Source organism: Pelodiscus sinensis, chromosome 25, assembly GCF_049634645.1.
Source record: "Pelodiscus sinensis isolate JC-2024 chromosome 25, ASM4963464v1, whole genome shotgun sequence".
NCBI classification, from domain to species: Eukaryota; Metazoa; Chordata; order Testudines; family Trionychidae; genus Pelodiscus; species Pelodiscus sinensis.
In genome coordinates this window covers 1,718,580-1,731,275 of record NC_134735.1, presented here as the reverse complement: position 1 = coordinate 1,731,275, position 12,696 = coordinate 1,718,580, and the positions used below count along the sequence as shown (strand labels likewise).

Sequence of the window (12,696 nt, the reverse complement as noted above, 5' to 3'; positions counted from 1 at the left end):
GCTGCACAGCCTGGGGATCCCGCGGGGCCGTGCACGGACAGCACAGACCCGCCCATCTCAGCACTGAGACAAGAGCCGCCCACTCAGCTGGGGACTGGCACCCTGAGGCTCCTTCTCCCCTCCCCCCGCCCCCCAGCAGCTACCCCCAGAGAGACCCGCGCAGCGAGCCGATCCCCTGCCAGCCCCTCGGCCGCCCAGCTCCCTCGCTCTCTGCTCCGCTGCCCAGGGAGCCTGATGGCGGATTCGGTTCCTTTCCCGCGTCTCCGCCCAGAGCCCTGCGCCGCTCCCTGCAGCCACAGCGGATCCGCCACCGCGGACGGGGTGGGGGGAGCACGACGGAAAGGCCCCGGTGCCTGTCCGGGGGTTCGGCGCATGCAAGGCCCAGCAGAAATGGGGGCAGGCCCCTTCCCCCACACACACCCCAGACGCGGGGAGCCAGGCTGCAGAGCTCACACGTGCCCAAGGACACGGCCTCTCCCCTCCAGCTTGTGCTTCCCTGGCCAGGGAGAAAGGCCGTGCGAAGCGGGGAGCCCTGGGGCCAGGGCAGACTGGGGTGACGGTCGCGTTGGCTTGGCCTCGGGCTCCATCTTGGCTCCTGTCCCTTTCCCCGGCTCTGCGAAGGAGCCAGCCTGTCTCGCCACCAGTGTTCCCACTACATTGTCCCATCCATGTGCGGAATACATTTTGTGACATGCACCAAGTGTAACACTTCTGCCAGGTAGGACCAGCAGCAGCCAGGGCTGGGCTCAATTTCAAGGGGTCTCCTTTTCATCCATCTCGCACAGAACCGGCTCGAGCCCCCACCCCGTAGCCTGGGAAATTCACACACCCCTGGGCGCCTTCCCCGCGCGCACGCACAGAGTCTGAGGCTCCGTCTACACCGCAGGCTTCTTGCGCAAGAACTCTTTTGCACAACAGTTCTGTGTAAAAGTTCTTGTGTAAGAGTGCGTCCACATGGCCATGTGCTTTTGCACAAGAGTGTCCATGGCAGTGTGGATGCTGTCTCGTGCAAGAAAGCTCTGATGGCCATTTTAGCCATAGGGGTTTCTGTTGACCATCCACACTGCCCTCTTGTGCAAGAGCTCTTGTGCAAGCGGGCTTATTCCTCATGGGGAGAGGAATAACTCTTGCACAAGAAGCCCTCTCTTCCGACGCTTTACTGGTGCAAGAACACGCGTGCAGTGTAGACCCTCCGCAAGATTTTGCACATGAACAGCCATTCTTGTGCAAAAAGCCTGCCGTGTAGACACAGCCTGAGCGTGGAAAAGAAACTTTGAATGAAAGAGGGAGAGAGGTCACATGGCGTTAGCTTGGGGAACTACCACGAACAGAGTCCATAGCCCCCCCCCCCCCCGAGTAACCGTCCCAGCTCCAAGGGACTGAGCAATGTCTGTTGCCTCTCGGGCTCACCAGTCCATACCCCCCCCCCCCCCCCCGAGTAACCGTCCCAGCTCCAAGGAACTGAGCAATGTCTGTTGCCTCTCGGGCTCACCAGTCCATACCCCCCCCCCCCGAGTAACCGTCCCAGCTCCAAGGGACTGAGCAATGTCCGTTGCCTCTCGGGCTCACCAGTCCATACCCCCCCCCCCCCGAGTAACCGTCCCAGCTCCAAGGGACTGAGCAATGTCTGTTGCCTCTCGGGCTCACCAGTCCATACCCCCCCCCCCCCCGAGTAACCGTCCCAGCTCCAAGGGACTGAGCAATGTCCGTTGCCTCTCGGGCTCACCAGTCCAACAGTGCCAGGGTTCCATTCACCTACCCAAACTTTCTCCGTACCCCACTCCAAAGGCCCCACTTACAGCTCTGTCCACTCAGCGCAGACCCAGACACCTCATCCTGAGGACTCCACTCGTTGCGCCTGAGGCCATGCCACCTTTGAGCTGCTCCTGTGGTCCGCTTGCTCCACCAGACGTTCCCGCCAGCCGCCCTGCTGACCACCTGCCACTGCTCCCACCAGCCGCCCTGCTGACCACCTGCCACTGCTCCCGCCAGCCGCCCTGCTGACCACCTGCCACTGCTCCCACCAGCCGCCCTGCTGACCACCTGCCACTGCTCCCACCAGCCGCCCTGCTGACCACCTGCCGCTGCTCCCGCCAGCCGCCCTGCTGACCACCTGCCACTGCTCCCACCAGCTGCTCACAATGGCTCTGCCTCCGGCCAAACCAGTGACTTCAGCATTTAGTGATTTCAACTCCTTAGCCACTACCTAGGCTGGGAAAAGGTTCCCGCTGGAGTCTACTTTAGGGGAAAGGAAAAAGGCAGGCTGAACCAGTCTTACCGCTCACACCTGGCCAACATGAAGCAGGCTGGCTCAAGCCCTTTCCCCCCACGCTGTTCACTCAACTCTGGACGGGGGAGGCTTGTTCTCTGAGACCCCTTGCAGTGATGGTGTCTCTCCTGCAAGCACTTGGGTCATATTTGACAGTTCCCACATATAGGGGTAGCATGGATTGTGATGCCACAACAGCCCAAATTAGTTCCAATACAGCACATTCCATTCTAACACCCGCTCCTCCGTCAGCCCTGGCTGAATTGGATTTACACGACCACACCCCGGATTCCTTCCCCAGCCCAGCACGAGCTGTATTTCCATATCAACAGTTAATTATCTTGCAGGGCTAAACAACTTCAGCTGGCTGCATCGGCATGTGCACATGTGCACCACCCGTCCAAACACGCTGCCGGCTGTGGGCGCTCTGCTAATCGGCCGGGTGGCAGCTGAATCTCTCCTGGGCGGCCGCCAGGTGTACGGTTTACAGGGAACTCTGCTCTCGACAGCCCTCCCTCTGCATGGCCCACGAGAGCCCCTCTCGCCCGTTAGCCTTTGCTCGGCAGCATGACAGGCCCTGCCACGGCGGGAGCCAGCCCGGGGGAGGGGATCTGTCCTGCAGGCATGGCCCCCCCCCCCCCCCGAGGCAGGGAGAGACATGACACGAACAGTCGGCGGGCTCAGCGCTGCACTGAGAGAACCCGACTCCTCTCCCCCTGCATGCTGAAGGCCAAGAGGAAAGGAACCATCCATCACAGCTGAGCTCCTGAGCCGGCAGGCGCCAGAGACTCCCTGTCCCCGGAGGGGGAGGCCCAGATCAGGGGGCCTGGGACTCCGGGAAAGAGGAGGAATTCATCCCTGGGGCACAGGTGGGGGTGCCTGTTCAGCTGCCCAGGCTGGGAGAGGGAAGCGGGGCAGGGTGGGTGTTTCAGGAAGGGGGTGTCGGGGGGCAGAGCCTGCTGGTAGCTCCCTGCAGGCCCCTGGAGGGAGCTGGCCCACCAGCCCCGAGCAAGCAGATCTTGCTGTACTCTGCTAGTGTGTGTGTGGGGGGGGGTCGCATGTTCCCTGTACGCTGAGCGCTTGGCCCCCCGCAAGAGAGATTCAGGTGCCGCTCAGCTGATTGGCAGAGTGCCCGCAGCCGGCTGCAGTGTTTGTTGGTGGTGCACATCCACACATGCCTTGGTGCACACCACAAAAATGATTCCACACATGGATGGAAAACGTTAGAGGGAACATCGGCCAGGCACCTCCCCGTCCAACCTCCTGCTCGGCTCTCGCAATGACTCCGAGCCCCCGCCCCGCCGCCCCCCCGGGGGAGGGGGACAGAGTCCAGAGAAAGGCCAGTGGGTCCTCGCCTGCGGGGCCCCTCTCCGGGCAGGGATCACCCACGGCAGGGTTTTAACTGCAGCTTTATTCACGACTTTGCAGAACCAGCCACAAGGAAACAATTTCTCGTGGCACAGACGCGGCGTGGGGGGCCCGGGGCCAGGCCAGCCAGGTGCCACGGCTGCCCACGGCGCTGCTGGGTAGAGCCGGAGCCCCACTTGCAGGGAGCAGCCCAACCCCGCCACATCGACCCCCCGCCCGACCTCCCCCGGGAGGAAGGCTCCGCTGAGCGTGCTGGCCTCAGAGGTGTTCCCTGCACTCTCACTCTGCAGGGTTAGGCCATGCAGGGAGGGGGGGGAAGCACCCGCCCCCCCCCCCGTCTACACTGCAGGCCCCCTATTGGCAGCCCCGGGAACTGCACACACAGGCAGTGGGAGGAGCCCGAGGGGGCCTGTTTCTCCCCAGGGCTGAAGGATCTGCCCCGTGGGTGCCCGGGCTCCTCCGGCCCCCCGCCCTGGAGAGGGGATCCTGCCCCGGGCCTGGAGCCGGGAGGTCGCTGGAGGCCAGGCCAGGGCTGCCCGTCAGACCGTGGACTCGCGAGCCGCGGCCCCGGCTCTCTGGCAGCCATAGAGCCAGCGGATGACCCGGGCGTTGCGCTCGACGATGGAGACGCTGGCGCAGAGCCGTGGGCCCGGCTCCTCGGGCCCCGCTTCGCCGCCGCTGGAAGGGGCCGTCCCGCTGCGCTCCGAGCTAGCCCAGCCCACGCTGCCCCGCAGCACGTGGGCCCCCGCGTCCCAGCGGGCCGGCCCGAACCCCTCCCTGCCCAGCCCCTCCACCAGCTCCCGGTCCAGGCCGCAGTAGCTGAAAAAGCGCTCCTTCTCCGAGAGGGGCAGGGAGAAGCCCCGGCTCAGCTCCCGCTTGGCCTCCCTCGGGGGGCTGGGCTGCTGGGCCTGGCTGCCCGGGGGGGGCGGCTCCGTGGGGCTGGTGCTCATGCTGACGGGGCGGCCCCCCCGGCTCTGCATCCCAGCAGCCTCCTTCTCCCCCGGCAGCCAGGCCCTGGGGGGCTGGTCTCCCTCCGGGCCCCGCTGCCTGTCTGCAGGGCCCCTGGCGGCGGGGGAGTCGGGGTGTTTGTCTCTCCCGGGGCCCTGGAAGAGGCGCCGGACCAGGCCGTGGCCCTGGGCGGTCTCCTCGGGCAGGGCCGCACAGTCCCGTTTCTGCCGGTAGATGATGAGCGAGTCGGGCCTCAGCAGGCGCTTGCTGCTGCCCCGGCGCGGCACGGGGGGCTGGGGGGCAGGCGGGGGGCTGTCGCGGCCCCGCTCCGAGCCCTGACACATCTCGTGGCACTGCTGGAGCGTCAGGCGCCTCCAGCCACGAGGGGACGGCTGCGGGGGGCCGCTGCGCAGCACCGGCTCCTGCCGGCTGTTGATCACCCGCTGGGTTTTCACGTACTTGGCCTTGTCGGCTTCCAGCCTCTCCACGGCACTGGGGGTGCGGCCCCCGCCCCCCACCTCCATCTGCCTGCAGAGAGACACTGGGCCCCGCCTGAGCAGCCCGGCGGGCAAGGGGCCGCTCCGGGGGACACAGGCCTCCTCGGCCGCCACTCAGCCTCAGGGACGGGGCCGAGCCGCCAGCCAGGGGAAGCCCCGCGGGGGACGCTGGCACGGACGCCCTGACAGGCCCAGGCTGTCCAATGGGTTCTTGCGTGTGCTCCGCCGGCCCCGAGACACGGCCGTGGCTCTGCGCCCTGACGCCGGAGCCGGTATCCAGACGGGACAGCCAGAGGGGCTCAGCTCCCGGCTCTGTGCCCACCGCAGGGGCCGCCCTCCGGGGCCGCGGGGAAGGTGCGCCCGGCTCGGCCCGGCTCCCCCTGCAAGGAGAGGAGGGAAGGGTTAGTGATGGGAACGTGGCAGTGGCCACCACCCTGCGGGACAACGGGCAGCAGCCACCCACCCGTCCCCAGGTTGGGGGGAGGGGACAGGGATAAACCCAACCCCCCCCCAGCTCCCAGAGAAGGAGCATTTCGAACAGGCAGCATCTAGGGTGCCCGGTGTCCGGTTTGGAGCCAGACAGTCCGGTATTTGCGGGTTCTGTCCGGGAAACAAATTAAGAAACCACCAGCCAGGTGAAATGTCGGGGATTGGCTAATTAGGTCAGGTTCTTGTTGTTAGGAGTATCGGTGCCTCGGTACGAACTGCCTGGCTGGTCCATACGCTCACACTGCACCAGTGTGTCTACCAGCCAGGCAGAGCGCAACTCTGTGGGGAGGGCAGGGGGGCGGGATGGAATCCCTGGGGCCGGACTCGGTAGAGCCTCACCGGGACGGGCAGCGCCCCAGGATCTGTGTGCACCCGGGTCAGTCCCGCTCCCGCCGGCCGCTTCTCTCCCCCACTGCCCTCCCGGCCGGTCTCCCCTGGCCAGCCCCACTGCCCCGACCAGCCCTGCTTCCCGCTGGCTGGGTCTCTGCCCCTCCTCCTACTGATTTCCCCGGCCAGCCCTGCTGCACCCCACCTCCCACCCCAGCCCTGCTTCCCACCCGCCGGCCCCCTCCCCTCCCTGCGCCCCACCCTGCTAGTGTAACGTGGCCTCGGCTACAGCCCCCCCGGCCCCACTCCGCCCGTGCCCGGATGCCCTCAGGGCTGGGAGGAGGCAGAGTCCAGGCCCCGCAGCCAGAACAAAGCCAGGCCCATGGGACCAGGCCCCACAGCAGGTGAGGGGCAGCCCAGTGGAGTGGCTGGGAGGGAGACACGAGTCTGTGGCGGGTGGGGGGGGTTAATCTCTTCAGGCCACACCTCCCCCACAGCGGGGGCTTGGGGCACCCCACGTGTTGGGACTAGATGAGGGCTCTGGTGTGAGCCTCCTCCGGAGCCGGGCACCCGGACAGCCCCGAGGAGGGGACGGGAAAGGAGGGGAATGCTGCCCTCGACCCGAGCCCCGCACCCGCCACGCTGCAAGGGAGCCACCGGCGAGAGGGCGGGGGGCACAGATGCTGCGTGGCAGGAGGGGGCACCCGGGAGGGTGGAGGCTGCAGTTTCAGGGAGGTTGGTGCCAGCTCTAGAGTGAGCGCTGCAGATGGCACGAGGTTTGGGGGGCACAAGTCGGGCGCGGGGTGCGGGGGAGCGAGTCGGGCGCGGGGTTCGAGGGAGCGAGTCGAGTGTGGGGCTCAGGGGGAGCGAGTCGGGCGCGGGGTGCGGGGGAGCGAGTCGGGCGCGGGGCTCGGGGGAGCGAGTCGGGCGCGGGGCTCGGGGGGAGCGAGTCGGGCGCGGGGCTCGGGGGAGCGAGTCGGGCGCGGGGCTCGGGGGGAGCGAGTCGGGCGCGGGGGAGCGAGTCGGGCGCGGGGCTCAGGGGGAGCGAGTTGGGCGCGGGGTGCGGGGGAGCGAGTCGGGCGCGGGGCTCAGGGGGAGCGAGTTGGGCGCGGGGTGCGGGGGAGCGAGTCGGGCGCGGGGTGCGGGGGAGCGAGTCGGGCGCGGGGGGAGCGAGTCGGGCGCGGGGCTCAGGGGGAGCGAGTTGGGCGCGGGGTGCGGGGGAGCGAGTCGGGCGCGGGGTGCGGGGGAGCGAGTCGGGCGCGGGGCTCGGGGGGAGCGAGTCGGGCGCGGGGCTCGGGGGGAGCGAGTCGGGCGCGGGGCTCGGGGGAGCGAGTCGGGCGCGGGGCTCGGGGGGAGCGAGTCGGGCGCGGGGGAGCGAGTCGGGCGCGGGGCTCAGGGGGAGCGAGTTGGGCGCGGGGTGCGGGGGAGCGAGTCGGGCGCGGGGCTCAGGGGGAGCGAGTTGGGCGCGGGGTGCGGGGGAGCGAGTCGGGCGCGGGGTGCGGGGGAGCGAGTCGGGCGCGGGGGAGCGAGTCGGGCGCGGGGCTCAGGGGGAGCGAGTTGGGCGCGGGGTGCGGGGGAGCGAGTCGGGCGCGGGGCTCAGGGGGAGCGAGTTGGGCGCGGGGCTCAGGGGGAGCGAGTTGGGCGCGGGGTGCGGGGGAGCGAGTCGGGCGCGGGGTGCGGGGGAGCGAGTCGGGCGCGGGGGAGCGAGTCGGGCGCGGGGGAGCGAGTCGGGCGCGGGGCTCGGGGGGCGCACGTCGGGCGCGGGGATTTTGCGGATGGGCGCGAGGTTCCCGCTCCCTCTGCTGGCTGCCCCCACGCTCCCAGCGGCACGAGGGCTTGTGGCCCAGTGGCACGGCCGCCCTGCTCCCAGCTGCCTGGCCGGCTCTCACGCACACAGGGGGCAGGGGCAGGGGCAGGGGCAGGAGCGGGGCCTGTGCCTGGGGGGCCGCAGGCTGCTCGCGGGGCCGGAGCCTGCAGGAAGGGGAGAACGCTCGGCCTGACACGCTGGCTGGGTTATTGCAGAGCTTCCAAGAGGAACCAGCCGCCTCCCCTCCCTGCCCCAAGGGGCACAGAACAAGGACCACCCAGCAGCAAAAGCCGCAGACCCCCCCAGGCTTCCCAGCACCCCGGCCCGGCCAGCGCCACCTCCCGGAGCAGCAGCGGAGCCGGGGGGAGGAACCAGAAGCAGGAGGTGGAAAAGCCACAAGGGCGTTTCTGGCTCCACTCGCCTTCCCGTGCGGCCGGGACTAATGGCAGCGTCTCGGCCCGGGCGGGGACGGGCTCCCTTCGGAAAGGAAACCAGAAGGGCTGTTTTTAGCCCCTCCAAGGCTCAGCCAACTGGCGTGGTGACTCCACAGTGGCTGGTGGGGCTGGCGTCCCCAGGGAGGTAGCATGGCCCAGTGGTTACAGTACTGCATCAAGGGGCATGGGTTCTACTCCCAGCTCTCACCTGCTGGGTGACCTTAGGCAAGTCACTCCCTTGTGCCTCAGTTTCCCCATTTGCATTGTCTATTTAGAGCAGTGGGCCAGTCCCAACACCACTGCTGATTGGAGGCTCAGCCCCCAGCCCCCTCCATCCGCATGGAACAAGCCTGCGGCCAGACTGGCGAAGGGCAAAATCTGCCCTGGCTTTGCTCCATGGCTCATTCCTGGAGCTTTCACTGGCCACGGCCTGCGGGACCCTCCCCGCGGGGCAGGACGAGGACGCAGCCAGGTCTGAGCCGAAGGCGCAGGGCAGTAAGTCTGGTGCTGAAGCTGATGCCGGGGGCCTGGAGCAGACGCAGACGCTGCAAATGCTCCAGGCAGCTGGTTTCCTTTAGCACAAATGGCTCTGGAGAGTCCCTGGGAGGGAGCGGAGGGTTAACCAGCCTGCCCACCCTACGAGTGGCAGCCCAAGGCAGACGCCAGGCTGGGCCCATTGCTGGAGAAAAGCTGGTCTGTGCTCTGAGCTGCACCCACTCCCCCGGCTCCCCTCCAGCCAGGGGTCCCGGGACACCCCGCTACCTTGTCAGGCGGGCGCCCGGCCCGGCTCAGCTCCGGATCTCTGCGCACACGACAAACGGGCCCCCCCGAGGCGCGTCGGCCTCGGTCCCATTGTGCGGGGGAGCAGTTAAGCAAGTTGCCCGAGATCTCGCAGGGAGTCGACGGCAGAGCCAGGCCCCCTGGAACCAAACTCACAGAGACCCTGAGACAAGAAGCTGGAGTCTGGGCTGGCCCGGGGCAGCAGCTGGAGTCTGATTCTGTGGGGTTAGGAAGGGATCCGTGTCCCCCGAGATGCTGAACCCAGCACCCCACCCTCCACCAGCTGAGCGCCACGCCCTGCCCTGCCCTTTCATCCCACCCCACGCCTCGGGGGAGACCATGGCACCCACGGAGAGGCTGGCAGTTCCCAGGTCAGAGTGATACAAGGGCACAGATTCCCCGCCGCCTTCCCCAGGGCACTGCTGGTGAAAAGGTTCCCGGCCCTGATCCGTGCCGAGTGCGGGAATTTCAGCTCCAGTTCTCGGGGCAGGGATCACATCAGCGGGGAGCGAATGGCCCAGCTCCGACACTGTGGTTAAACCACCAGGAAAGGGGAATTTCCAGCCTTCGGGGAAAAAAAGCCTCCCATGCCACCTCTGCTTCCCTCCCGAAGGAGACGGAGGCGTCCAAACGGTGAGAATTTTCATGAAGCAGAAAGTTGGAAAGTTGAGAAACGGGGAGAGGAAACGGTCTGTTCTATCTAAACGCAACAGTCGCTCAACCCTTTCCTTTCGCCTTTCCCAGCTTAAAAAAAAGTCCAAAACATCAGCAAGTTTGGTTCCCTCCTGCCACCCTGCCCTGCCTGCGCCTGTTGCTGTCTCTGGGCTTCTGCGCAATGGGGACGCTTGGAGGGTTTTGTCGACAGAACATGCCGGTGTAGAGATTGTCTTTTAGACTGTCACATGTTGCAGATGGGGACTGTCTCTGTTCTACGTACAGCCCCTCGTGCACTCGCCTCTGCTATGCTCTCGCAATGCAAATAAATAGTCCAGGGGGTTTCCCTACGGGATATTTTATTTCAGCACAACTGCATATTTTGTCAGGAAAATGTTCTACCAGCTCTCCCCTGTGTACTCTAGACAGACGCTGCTCCGAGTCAAAACACACTTGTTCCTACCATGACTGCAACGTTTTGCTTGGCTACAGCACCTTTGGCTCCTTAAAGCATGTTATGCACATTAATCCGCACAACCATCCACCTGGTAAAGAGCGGTAAGGCTCACTGCACCCACCTCTGGGGTGGAGCACAGCCGGTCTCGAACAGCACACAGGAACAGCACTCCAGGGTGGGAGAGGAAGGACGCTGCGCCAGGGGCACTGCCCGGGCAGAGAGGCAGTTCGGAGCGAGGGTGGGTCCGGATACCAGAGGCCAGCGAGCTCGGCTTGGTGATGAACCTGCCATGAACAGGAGACGAGCTCTTGAAAATCTGGCCTGGAGCGCTGCACCTTGAATCCAGCCCCGAGACAAGAGACTTGGGGGGGGGGGGGGAGTCACCCAGACCCACAGGCCCCTCCGCTGGGACAGCAGCGCCCAGCAGCCAGGGCTGAGACGCTCCCTTGCGGTAGCACCAGGCCCTGGGGATCCCCGCCGGCTGCTCACCAAGGGGGGCTGCTGCCGGGGATTTCCCCTCTGGGTCGGACCCAGCCCTGAGCCTGAACCAGCGTTTCTCCGCCTGGGAGCTGAGCTCCCCCGGGCCGGGCCAGGCGAGGCAAACGAGCCAGCAGCAGCCTGGCTGTGAAAAGCCCCCGGAGCTGAACTCGCCTCCCAAACATGGTGCCAGAAATAAGCAGTTCCAGGGCAGACACCCCCCGCCCCCCGGCACGTGCCCCGCAGAGACACCCCCGCCCCCCGCCCCGTGTCCCGCAGAGACACCCCCGCCCCCCGGCACGTGCCCCGCAGAGACACCCCCGCCCCCCGCCCCGTGCCCCGCAGAGACACCCCCCCGCCCCCCCGGCACGTGCCCCGCAGAGACACCCCCCGCCCCCCGGCACGTGTCCCGCAGAGACACCCCCCCGCCCTCCGGCACGTGTCCCGCAGAGACACCCCCCGCCCCCCGGCACGTGCCCCGCAGAGACACCCCCCCGCCCCCCGGCACGTGCCCCGCAGAGACACCCCCCGCCCCGTGTCCCGCAGAGACACCCCCCGCCCCCCGCCCCGTGTCCCGCAGAGACACCCCCCGCCCCCCCGGCACGTGTCCCGCAGAGACACCCCCCCGCCCTCCGGCACGTGTCCCGCAGAGACACCCCCCGCCCCCCGGCACGTGCCCCGCAGAGACACCCCCCGCCCCGTGTCCCGCAGAGACACCCCCCGCCCCCCGGCACGTGCCCCGCAGAGACACCCCCCGCCCCCCGCCCCGTGCCCCGCAGAGACACCACCGCCCCCCGGCACGTGCCCCGCAGAGACACCCCCCCGCCCCCCGCCCCGTGCCCCGCAGAGACACCCCCCCCGCCCCCCGCCCCGTGTCCCGCAGAGACACCCCCCGCCCCCCGGCACGTGCCCCGCAGAGACACCCCCCGCCCCCCGGCACGTGCCCCGCAGAGACACCCCCCCGCCCCCCCGCACGTGCCCCGCAGAGACACCCCCCGCCCCCTGGCACGTGCCCCGCAGAGACACCCCCCGCCCCCGACACATGTCCCACAGAGAGAGCCCCTAAACCCCAGGCAGCCCAGCTCAGCCCCCCAAGCAGGCAGAACTGGCCTCCCTGGGGAAAGTTGCTGGGCCCAGAGCCGGACATCGGGGGCAGCACCCACATGCCAGGGCTGCCCATCCCGGGCTCCCAGAGGAGCGCACAGCAGGGCCGGCCTGTCCCCAGGCACGGGACCCCAGAGCCTGGCCCTGCTCAAGCACCCAGGGCTGGCACCAGAGCAGGGTCCGGGGCAGGAACCAGAAGCCCGAGCCCCATTGCCGGGGGCTGAACCAAAGCCCAGCAAGTTCGCTCCATGGGGTCTGGGCAACAGCCCAGCTCGTTCCCCCGCCCGGCCCGGGACACCCCAACGCCGCGCCTTGACCCTTCCCTCCCGCCCACCCCAACGCCGCGCTGCTGAGCTGAGAGGGGCGGGGGCAGGCAGCCTGGACAGACACAGCCCAGGGCACAGACACTTACCCGGCTGGTCCTGCCTTGCCAAGAGCCGCCAGGCCACTGAGCTGGACCTGCCCTGTCAGGGGAGAGCCACCCGCCCGCCCCTTAACCCCTTCCCTCCCGCCCAGCCCGCCCCGCCCCTTAACCCCTTCCCTCCCGGCCAGCCCGCCCGCCCCTTAACCCCTTCCCTCCCGGCCAGCCCGCCCCGCCCCTTAACCCCTTCCCTCCCGGCCAGCCCGCCCCGCCCCTTAACCCCTTCCCTCCCGCCCAGCCCGCCCCGCCCCTTAACCCCTTCCCTCCCGGCCAGCCCGCCCGCCCCTTAACCCCTTCCCTCCCGCCCACCCCAACTCCCTTCCCTCCCGCCCCACCCCGCCCCTTAACCCCTTCCCTCCCGCCCACCCCAACTCCCTTCCCTCCCGCCCAGCCCGCCTTGCCCCTTAACCCCTTCCCTCCCGCCCACCCCAACTCCCTTCCCTCCCGCCCAGCCCGCCCGCCCCTTAACCCCTTCCCTCCCGCCCACCCCAACTCCCTTCCCTCCCGCCCAGCCCGCCCGCCCCTTAACCCCTTCCCTCCCGCCCACCCCAACTCCCTTCCCTCCCGCCCCACCCCGCCCCTTAACCCCTTCCCTCCCGCCCACCCCAACTCCCTTCCCTCCCGCCCAGCCCGCCTTGCCCCTTAACCCCTTCCCTCCCGCCCA

At 68.4% G+C, this 12,696-nt stretch overlaps 1 protein-coding gene across 2 annotated transcripts; it reads right to left on the bottom strand.

Moving 5' to 3' along the window:
- Positions 1-3,599: 3,599 nt before the first annotated feature.
- On the bottom strand, positions 3,600-12,138 carry FAM110D (family with sequence similarity 110 member D). Of its 2 annotated transcripts, none has more exons than XM_075908786.1 (3): positions 12,024-12,138; positions 8,902-10,314; positions 3,600-5,462 (listed from the first exon to the last, which is right to left on the bottom strand). In XM_075908786.1, exon 3 carries the CDS (start codon positions 5,107-5,109, stop codon positions 4,177-4,179), a length of 933 nt encoding a protein of 310 aa, XP_075764901.1. In that variant the 5' UTR covers positions 5,110-5,462; positions 8,902-10,314; positions 12,024-12,138; the 3' UTR covers positions 3,600-4,176. The 2 variants fall into 2 exon arrangements, with proteins under 2 accessions (XP_075764901.1, XP_075764900.1); XM_075908785.1 differs by having other exon boundaries at positions 10,152-10,314.
- Positions 12,139-12,696: the final 558 nt, after the last annotated feature.